The sequence below is a fragment of the Phyllopteryx taeniolatus genome, chromosome 9, assembly GCF_024500385.1.
Source record: "Phyllopteryx taeniolatus isolate TA_2022b chromosome 9, UOR_Ptae_1.2, whole genome shotgun sequence".
NCBI classification, from domain to species: domain Eukaryota; kingdom Metazoa; phylum Chordata; class Actinopteri; order Syngnathiformes; family Syngnathidae; genus Phyllopteryx; species Phyllopteryx taeniolatus.
In genome coordinates, this window is record NC_084510.1 from 722562 (window position 1) to 733382 (window position 10821).

Below are 10821 nucleotides of genomic sequence, written 5' to 3' on the forward strand. Positions count from 1 at the left end.
GAAGCTCGTTTTCCTGCTTCCTCCACTTGCGAATCATGGATTCGTTGATCTTAAATTCTCTCGCGGCTGCTCGATTCCCATGGTCCTCCGAGTAACTGACAGCTTGCAGTTTAAATTGTCCTTCGTAAGCGTGTCTCTTCGTAGGTACCATTTTCGAGGGTCCTTAGCCAAACCGATGTTTTGCACAATGCACATACCGGCGCTATATAACTACTGGGGCATGTCTTCAGCGTCCTGCTTCACGGTTACCCTTCCCCCTTTACGTCCGCATGCTGTAGTCAGTCACGTCCGCCTTTTCTCTATATAAGCAGCGTGTCGGCAGGAAATGCTCCCAGTCAGTCAAGCCGAGCACTCATCACACAACAACATTTATAGATTTTGGAACTTGGTGCACACATAAGACGTGCCGCATTATAAGGCACCCTGTCCATTTTGGAGAAAACTTAAGACTTTTAAGTGCGCCTTATGGTTGTGAAAATACAGTAAGTCAAACTCGCCTCACCACACAACTTGGGCTCTGATACCAGTCTTCTTGAGAGGCGTTGGACTCTCTTCCACTCTAAAGTTACCCCCAGTGAGAGGCACCCAACAGGCTTGTGTATATTGCCCTCCGACTCGATGCTTGTACATTGGGGTTCACCCCGGGGACGAGAGAGTAGCCTCCTTCCGCCTTGGGTATGGGGATGGGCTCTGACTGTTGCTTGTGCCTATGCACCCAACAGCAACTCAGAGTACCCACACTTTTTGGAGTCCTTGGAGGGCGTGCTGGAGAGCGCTCTTGCTGGGGACTCCCTCGTTCTTCTGGGGGACTTTTAACACTCACTCGGGCAATGACAGTGAGAACTGGAAGGGCATGATTGGGAGGAACGACCATTCTACCAGAGAGCTCTACAACTCTACAGATTATGTGTGGGTGGGACTTTACCTGATTTATATTTTTTATGGTGCTTCTGGGTGATAGTTTAGATGGACATCTACAACCCCAATTCCAATGAAGTTGGGACGTTGTGTTAAACATAAATAAAAACAGAATACAATGATTTGCAAATCATGTTCAACCTTTATATAATTTAATACATTACAAAGACAAGATATTTAATGTTTAAAGTGATAAACTTTATTGTTTTTAGCAAATAACCATTAACTTAGAATTTTATGGCTGCAACACGTTCCAAAAAAGCTGGGACAGGTGGCAAAAAGACTGAGGAAGTTAAGGAATGCTCATCAAACACCTGTTTGGAACATCCCACAGGTGAACAGGATAATTCGTAACAGGTGGGTGCCATGATTGGGTAGAAAAGGAGCTTCCCTGAATTGCTCAGTCATTCACAAGCAAAGATGTGGCGAGGTTCACCTCTTTGTGAACAAGTGCGTGAGAAAATAGTCCAACAGTTTAAGGACAATGTTCCTCAGCGTACAATTGCAAGGAATTTAGGGATTTCATAATCTACGGTCCATAATATCATCAAAAGGGTCAGAGAATCTGGAGAAATCATTGCATGGAAGCGGCAAGGGCGAAAACCAACACTGAATGCCCGTGACCTTTGATCCCTCAGGCAGCACTGCATCAAAAACCTGTCTTAATTGTCTATAGTGTTTTTATCAAACCTTTTTAGTGAATGAACACCATATCACAAGCATGTTAGTCAACTGGTGTACGGAGTTGTTGAGCCGGCACATCGAGGACGGCTCAGCAAGCAGGGGACCCAACCAGGGGGCCGCCACCGACCACCCAGGGAGGTCACAAGCCCGACCGAAGCACCCCTACCAGTCCCAAGGGGAGGGGCAAGCCCACAGCCATCCACCCTAATGGGCACACACCGGAGCCCAGCATCCCGACACGAAAAGCAACCTCACACGGCACTGACGAGCCCCCATCCCTTCAATGGATGGAACCAAATGCCACAAAATGTCGATTCCCTCCCCACGAGACACAAAGCCAGCACCCGCGAGACTACGAGACAACACCCATGCGAACCACGTCCCAACCCACTGCGGCGCAAAGCTACCACAGCAAAGCTCCAGCCCAATGCCAAGTCCCCCCCTGCCATCAGCGCGCATGCCCGCCCGAAGACCAAAACAAACGGCAAAAACCCTAAGCGCAAAAGCGCAACGAGCTGCCCCAACGCTGGCACAGACAGACTCCACACCCTCACCCATCGAAGCCCCGTGTGGCGCAGGCCGAGGCCCGGACCGTGCCAGACGTCACACGCTGCGAAAGTCCCCCCCCCTCACAACACAATCCCACCCCAAGCATCGCACCAAGGTGTCTGGCCACCAACACCAGCAGAGTCAAGACACACCCCCGCCCACCACCGCTGCAGGGCACAAGCACGCCGCCACGTGCCCCCCGCCAGCCTCGCCGTCCCCCGCCACCACCTCCCTGGTGCGGACGGACCGCAGGTACCGAACCAAGACCCGAAATCTCCAAACCTAAACGACCCCATGAAAACCGGAACGCCAGCCCCAACCGGCCCCAGAGCCCCGACACCCAACCCCAGGGGGAAGCCCACCCCACGGCAAATCCCCCCACCCCCCAAAAACAAATGTAGGCCAGTGACCAGAGCAAGGCCAGAAGGGGGGCCCGACAGAGGCGGGGCGGGGGGGGCGAAAGAGGTGGGAGGTGCTGACACCCCACCATGAGGCCCCAAGTCAGCTGGGGACCCCACACAGCCTGAGGGAGAGAAGGGCGACGACCACGGCGGTGCGCACCGGGAGGAGGGAAGAGGAGGGCACGGGCCCGGGAAGCAGCAGCACAGGCCCCAAGCCCCACCCGGACACCACGATGAGATCCCCGGTGTGGGGTCAATGGGCACCACCCCAGTACCCAGGGATGGAGAGCAGCCCCAGGATCCGCATCCCTCAGGAGGGCAGCACGGACACGACCGGACCCAAGAGCGGCAAGGGCAACAGGCCCAGCGTCCCCAGAGGTCAACCTCGCAAATCCAGAAGGATAGGGTTAAAGTGCATGCAAGTGACCCTTTGGCGTGCATAGGGGTCTAAATGACAAGAACTGATTTGGTCACATTACATTGGATTTACATTACACTTTACATTTCTGTATGACACTCTTTCACAGGCAAACTGAATCAAGCTTCGAGGTTCACCATTTTAATGAAAGGTGACCAACTTTTCTTAAAGTTACCCATTTGCTTATTACATTTGGCAGAGGAATTTTCTAGTGTCATATACTCTACGACTAGGTTTTGGCATTGGCTAATGTTGATAGCTTGTTTATTTTTCCAGTTTAAAAGTATTGTTTTTTTTTAGCGATAGAATTGCAGGAGTTAGTTGTCATAGTATTATTGATTTTTAACCAATTGATAACACATTCTGATAATTGCAAAAATGTCTTAATGAGGTTAAAAACTGTTTGAAGTGATGCCTTGGGTTCTTGTAAATAAAGAAGGATATCATCTGTGTAAAGATTAATTTTGTGTTCTGACATAAGAGTACTGATACCTTTAACATTAGTGTTCTGCCATATTGCGATTGCTTCACTAAATAGTGAGAATAGCAGGGGCGAGAGAGCGCATCCTTGTCTAGTTCATCTTTGTAAAGTGAAACTCTGTGATGTGATCCCATTTGTGGTGATAGTTGCTTTGGGTGAGTTGTACAACGTTGCAATCCAGTGAATATATGATCCACTACACCGATTAACAAGTGCACTTCGGCAAGTGACTCCACAGGTGAAAATGATGCGCTTACATTACACCTTCGTGGAGGCTCGCTTTTCTCTTCAGACTGTGGCTGTTTAGGAACAGGTACAGAGAAAATAAGAAGTCTACAGAACCCCTTTAAAATGCCAGGATTTTGTGTTACAAAAGAGAAATAAGCCCAAGATAAATCCTTTCAAAACCTTTTCCACCATTAATGTGAATACAAACTATACAAGTCAATTGAAAAAAATAATTTAGAGAGGGAAATCAAACAAACAAGTGTGCACACGCTCTTACAACTGGGGATGAGGCTGTGCTGAGAATTAATCTTAACCGTATTCAAATTCATGTTAAATGGAAGAGAGCACACGCCTGCCACCATTTAAAGTGCCTGATTAACCAAAAATAAAGTTCTGATACTCTAGTAGGCTTTTTTTTTTTTAAATCAGGTTATAGGTGACAATAGTGGAAAATGTTGTAAAATTATTAAACTTGGTCTCATTTTATTTTATACCACAAAAAAACTGGCATTTAAACAGGGGTGTGTAGTACGATAGTCCCACCAGAAAGTATTCATACCCCTTCCGCTTTTCCACATTTTGCTGTTACAGACTTATTCTAAAGCTAATTTGAGTATAGTTTTAACAAAAAAAAAAAAAAAAAAAGAGAAACCTACATAACATATCCCATAATGACAAAGTAAAAACATATTTTCAGACAGTTGAGCAAATGTATTGAAAATGTAAACATTTAAACATAATAGGTACCTAAGTATTCACGCCCTTGGCTTAATATTTTGTTGAAGCACCTTTGGCAGCAATTACAGCCTCCAGTCTTGGGTATGTCTGTACGAGCTTGGCACATCATTTTCTCCCATTCTTCTCTCCAGATCCTCTCAAGGACAGTCAGGTTGGATGGGCAGCGTCGGTGGACAGCCATTTTTAGGTCTTTCCAGAGATGCTCGATTGGATTCAAGTCAGGGCTCCCGCTGGGCCACTCAAGGACATTCACAGGCCGGTCCTGAAGCCACTCCTTTGTCTTCTTGGCTGTGTACTTTGAGTCATTGTCGTGTTGGAAGGTGAACGGACGACCTAGTCTGAGTTCCAGAGCACTCTGAAGAAAGTTCTCTTGAAGAATTTCTCTATTTGGCAGCGGTCATCTTCCCCTCTATACGGACTAGTTGCTCAGTTCCTGCAACAGAAGGAGGGGGTTTTTGTTCACATCTCTGACGAAGAGCCTTTTCCCCCGGGTACTTAGCTTGGTTGGACGGCCAGATCTAGGAAATGGTCCTTGTGGTTCCAAATTTATTCCATTTCCGAATAGTCGAGACCACAGTGCTTTTCGGGACCTTCAATGCTGCTAAAATTCTTTTGTATCCTTCCCCTGATTTGTGCCTTGACACAATCCGGTCTCGGAGGTCTGCAGACAATTCCTTAGACTTCATTGCTTGGTTTCTGCTCTGATATGCGCTGCCAACTATGAGACCTTTTAAAGACAGGTGTGTGCCACTCTAAATGATGTTCAATCAACTGAATTTACCACAGGTGGACTCCATTCAAGTTGTAGAAGCGTCTCAAGGATGATCAGTGGAAATCAGATGCACGTGAGCTTTAATTTTGAGTGTCATAGCAAAGGGTGTGAATACTTATGTACCTATTATGTTTGAATGCTTACATTTTTATAAATTGACACAAAAGTCTGAAAATGTATTTACTTTGTCATTATGGGATATTATGTAGATATTTCCCCTAGAAAACTACTCAAATCAGCTTTACAATAAGTCTGTAACATAGCAAAATGTGGAAAACATGAAGGGTGTGAATACTCTGGTGGCACTGTATATACACTCTCCATTGTAAAGGTGGGTGAGATAAGCAATGACCCATTGCACGCGACAAAACTGCTCCCCAAAGTCTGGAAATTTCCACGAGTGTCCTAAGCAGATGTTAAGTGCATTGTAATTCTTTATCCTATATGTATTTTGACCTGAAATTGTCAAAGACCTGGGAAATATTTAAATTATAGATAATTGCATTTCTCCGTTCAAAGAAATCCAGAGCCATAACATGCCAAGAACATAGACTGTTCAAATGGAATTAATGAGCTTACACAGATGACAGCATCTCCACGCTATTACACGTGGTGACAAGAGAAATAAGTCTATAATTGACCTGAACATTACTAAGTGCACAGTATGTCAATGACCTAAAATTACTTACCACAGGGTCTTTCACAATGTCTATAAGGGAGATAATATTAGGGCCTCCTCGTAAATTCTCCAAAATCTTGATCTCACGCTTTATTTTCTTTTTCTTCACAGGCTGTTGGGACATAGATTTGGCTAATGTTTGTGGAATCAAACTATAGCTAAAATCAATAAGTGAAGCAACGAGGGCAGCAATTTCTTTTTTTTTTACTTACCTTGAGGATCTTTACTACAATCTTCTCATTATTGGTGATGTTGATGGCCTCAAAGACTTCACTATATTTGCCACGGCCTAGCTTTCGCACCAGCTGAAAGTCATCTTGGTTACTGTGAGTACATCATACAGGTTGGAAATTGCAGCTGCGACATGCTGAAAATCGAGTGAAACAGGCAACAACCACTTTACCCCCATTCCACAACGTGGGATTCATAGTCCCAGTACTCCCTCGGCCGGTGAGTGTTGACCTCATTGTACACTCTGGCCCGGCTTGGCACAGGTCCTGACATGTCCGACAGCTTGGCAGAGTGGGTGGTGGATTCCCTCAGCAGCGGAAGGCTCAGGAAGGGAGAGGTACGAGGGAAGGTATGGGATGTGGAGTTTGATTAAAAAAGGGAAAGGGGTATGGGGGAGGGGTTACTTGAGGACAAGGGAGGGGGCACCAGGGGCACGTGGTCGTCGCTTTAAAAAACAAGAAAACGAATTAAATATGGCCAATTACATCAGTGTGATCTGCAGTCCAGATCAATTCATATAGTTTCCCATTACAATAATGTGTAATGTGTATGTATGTAGTAATTTGAATTAGCTTGTTCATTTTGTGCTCAATCTTAATTCTCGGGGTGGGAAAATTCATCAATTCTTGGATGCAGTGTGATGCAGATGTAAACAATTCTGAATTGATTCAACATTTCAATGAGCGATTATTAAATAACTTGAATGTGTAAAGCTGTCGGATGCGGCGCATACAGCCGAGCAGGTACGAATTTTTTTACAAGACAAAAATGTAGTATTGCTTTATTGACTGTTTTCCAAGTACACACAGTTTGCTCCACAGATACAGTGGGGCAAAAACGTATTTAGTCAGCTACCAATTGCGCAAGTTCTCTCACTTAAAAAGATGACAGAGGCCTGTAATTTTCATCATAGGTATACCTCACCAATGAGAGACAAAATGAGGGGAAACAAATCCAGAAAAATCACATCTGATTTTTAAAGAACTTATTAGCAAATTATGGTGGAAAATATTTATTTGGTCACCTACAAACAAGCAAGATTTCTGGCGCTCACAGACCTGTAACTTCTTCTTTAAGTGGCTCCTCTGGCTTCTACTCGTTACCAGTATTAATGGCACCTGTTTGAACTCATCGGTATAAAAGACACCTGTCGACAACTTCAAACAGTCACCGTCCAAACTCTACTATGGCCAAGACCAAAGAGCTGTCAAAGGACACCAGAAACAAAATTGTAGACCTGCACCAGGCTGGGAAGACTGAATACCAATAGGTGAGCAACTCAGTGTGAAGAAATCAACTGTGGGAGCAATTATTTGAAAATGGAAGACATAAAAGAGCACATCTCCCTCGATCTGGGGCTCCACGCAAGATCTTGCCCCATGGGGTCAAAATGATACAGCCAGATCTAGCCAGTCTCCGGATGTCAACCCCATAGAAAATCTTTGGAGGGAGTTGAAAGTCTGTGTTGCCCAGCGACAGCCCCAAAATATTACTGCTCTAGAGGAGATCTGCATGGAGGAAAGGGCCAAAATACCGGCAACAGTGTATGAAAACCTTGTCAAGACTTACAGAAAATGGTTGATCTCTGTCATTGCCAACAAAGGGTATAAGACAAAGTCTTGAGATTAACTTTTGTTATTGACCAAATACTTATTTTTCCACCATAATTTGGAAATTATATTATATTAACGTTAATATAATACAAATTTTGAATATGAGATAACCTTTGTTAGTCCCACGGTGGGGAATTTGCAACATTTCAGCAGTAATAGTGGATACAGGATATACAAAAAGAGCATGCAAGACTTTTGGCTGCAAATGCATCTGCCATTACAAAGGTGATTTAAAAAATACATTAAAATAAATATTGAAGCCATAATGTATCAACGATTAGAATGATGGACTAATGATTGTGTTGTGAAATTGAACAATAGGCAGAATTATATTTATCCTATTAGACAACATACTGCAATAACTGTCCCACGGTAATGTTCTTAATGTTAACTATATAGAAACTTTAAAATAATATATATTCAGACCAATTGTTCTGGAAGTGAATTTCTATTGGTTGGCACCTCTGCAGTCATAGCCATGAATGCCATTTTACTAATAACTGGCAGAGTTTTACAATTAATAATTGGCAGGTTTGATTTATTTTGATAGTTTAACTAATGTAAAGCGCTTTGTGTTGCATTTTTTTGTATAAAAAGCGCTTACAAATTCAGTTTGATTGATAATTTTTTCCCCATGTTTCGGCTTTTGGGTTTCGGGCGAGAATGTTCTTTTCGGTAGGGACGTAACAATATACACGATGCGGCAATATTGCAAAATTAAAAGTGGCTCGATATTGTCGCGATCTTATCTCCGTATAAAATAATGAGTTGCGTTTAAAGTTTTGTTTTGGGCACTACGGAGTAGACACTATGCTGGTGTGAGGGAACTCTCTTCAAATGAAATGTCCACCTCTATCCATCCATCCATTTTCTGTACCGCTTCTCCTCACTAAGGTCGCAGGCGTGCTGGAGCCTATCCCATCTATCTTAGGGTGAGAGGCAGGGTACACCCTGAACTGGTCGCCAGCCAATCGTAGGGCACATACAGACTATCATTCACACCCACCGACAATTTAGAGTCTTCAATTAACCTACGGTTTCGTTTTTGTGAGCAGCACAGCAATAATACTGTTTTTAGGTAGTGTATGAATGTAAACATTGGATGGACGGGGATAGAAGTGCACGGTATTATATGATATGAAGCTGTCTTTTTCACAAAAACGGGGGAAAACGGACAGAAACTACTAAAATCTATTGAGAAGGACTCAACAAGACTCCTGCTTTCACCTATTTGCCCCATATGTACCGTGAAACTTCCTGCAATACCATGAGTCTTCTTGCAATACCGTGAGCTTTCCCAGGATATCGCAAAATTTATCGTACCGTGAGATTAATACCGTGATAAAACCGAACCATGAGATAGAACTATCGTTACATCCCTATTCGGTGCATCGCTTAATACAAGCTAATGTAAGTAAATGCATGTTGTTGTTTTTTTATATAGAATATAAAAATGGGTCATTACAAATACTACTGTAAAAGTAGGACGTGTCACTGTCACACAGTAAGAAAAATGTATATAAAAAAAAATGCATCAATTCAACGTGCTGCAATAAATCCAATTGCAGCCCCGTGAATCGTATCGAATTGAGAGATCGAGGCAGCTTTTTATCCCTACTCAAGTCCAGAATATACAAGGGTATCATTTGCTGCTAGCTGGCAATGGGCTTGACGACAAAAGAATCCAGAACCATGGTAAACCAGAAACTCGGGGGACTGCTGGTGTCCCAGTGGTTCCTATATAAGCAGAATTTCGTTCACTTTACGAACCTACTCCACAAAAATGTGCCACTTAGGATACAAGATGACCGCGGCTGTGAAAGTCAAGGGTACAACAAATCAGTGTGTAAACAACTAGACTATGTGGTTATCTTGGAATACCGACATGACCACCACCTCCGACCACTGCTGCGCATTACTATCAGCCATTTAATAATTTCCTCTGCGAATAAATCACTTCTCGACTGTGACCAAAGTTACACAACTGTCAAACCAAATTTTTGAACTGTGGGTGTGTTGAGTCCAGATCAGTGTTTAGAGCTGGTAAAATGATGATGAAATAAAAATGGTTTTCATTTAAACCTGGCGTGTTACAACATGAGTGACGTCATTCACTACATCATCGCATCATCTAGGGTCCACTGGTGAAGGGAGACCTCCTCTTCCATCTATAACTAAGAAGGTATGTAGGACGACGTTTTTTTGTTTATTTTGTCGTCTTTTAGGCTGTGGCTCTGAAGAGATTTTGGCCCTCGGTATGTTCCACATATATTGAGGGTTGACTTGTGACACTTTTTCCTGAATGGTGATTGTGAGCGAAGAAGAAGACAAATATCATACACCAGGTGTTACTTCTCATGTCATTCAGAGCCATGCTAGTGGGAGCAGAGGCGTTGGTGTAATGCAATTCTGTTCTGATTGATGTTGGCTTGATAGGTTGGACCGACAAACGAAGCTCTTTCATTTGGTTATTCTGTGACTAACGTCATCTCAGTAGCCATCTAGTTTCAAGTGCAGACAGACGCGTTCAAATTGAGAGTCTTGAATTGACCTACCAAGCATGTTTTGGGAATTTACTCGGTTTGTGTTTAGTTTGAATCGTGGGTTATCGGCTGCTTGGTAAGACTCTTCGTACAGAATTAAATGCATTGGACCACACCCACCTGAATACAAGTTGGTCATCAAGTTGTGCTCTACGTGCATGTGTAAAAACAGTGTTTTGAACGAGAAGACAACACATTGACATGTGAGACGGTTTCAGTAGTTGACCGGGTTTACTGCTCGCTAACTCGTCCGCGTTGGGCGGACCCTAGACATTAGCATTAGCCTTAGCAAACGTCAAAACTTTCATTGTTTTACCTGTCACACCTGACTGGTTAAGAGCATCAGCAGATATACTGTAAATGCTTACCCCCCGTGATCAACAAGACCCCCAGAAGATCAGTTGTCAACTGTAATGGTCAAATTTGGGACAGTCGCCGGTATGTGTCCTGTGAAGTGCGATTTCTGCTGTATCAGAGACAATATGGCGGATTCCCCCCTACGTCAACAAGTACCGGGAAGGAAGCCTCAGAGGGACAAGCACCTCCAATCGGCATTTTGTAGTTAT

At 43.8% G+C, this 10821-nt stretch overlaps 1 protein-coding gene across 6 annotated transcripts in view; it reads right to left on the minus strand.

Annotated features, from left to right (window-relative positions):
• csnk2a4 (casein kinase 2, alpha 4 polypeptide) overlaps positions 1-10778 on the minus strand; it is a 46888-nt gene extending 36110 nt beyond the window's left edge. For 2 of the 6 annotated variants that reach the window (XM_061785464.1, XM_061785463.1), the window contains exons 1-4: positions 10624-10777; positions 6272-6544; positions 6081-6192; positions 5879-5980 (exon numbers count right to left, since the gene is read on the minus strand). In XM_061785464.1, the coding sequence (XP_061641448.1) occupies positions 5879-5980; positions 6081-6192; positions 6272-6372 (315 nt within the window). In that variant the 5' untranslated portion in view covers positions 6373-6544; positions 10624-10777. Of the gene's footprint in view, positions 1-4426; positions 5079-5878; positions 5981-6080; positions 6545-10623 lie in introns of all 6 variants that reach the window. The other 4 variants (XM_061785465.1, XM_061785466.1, XM_061785467.1 and 1 more) reach the window with 4 other exon arrangements.
• Between the last annotated feature and the right edge of the window lie 43 nt (positions 10779-10821).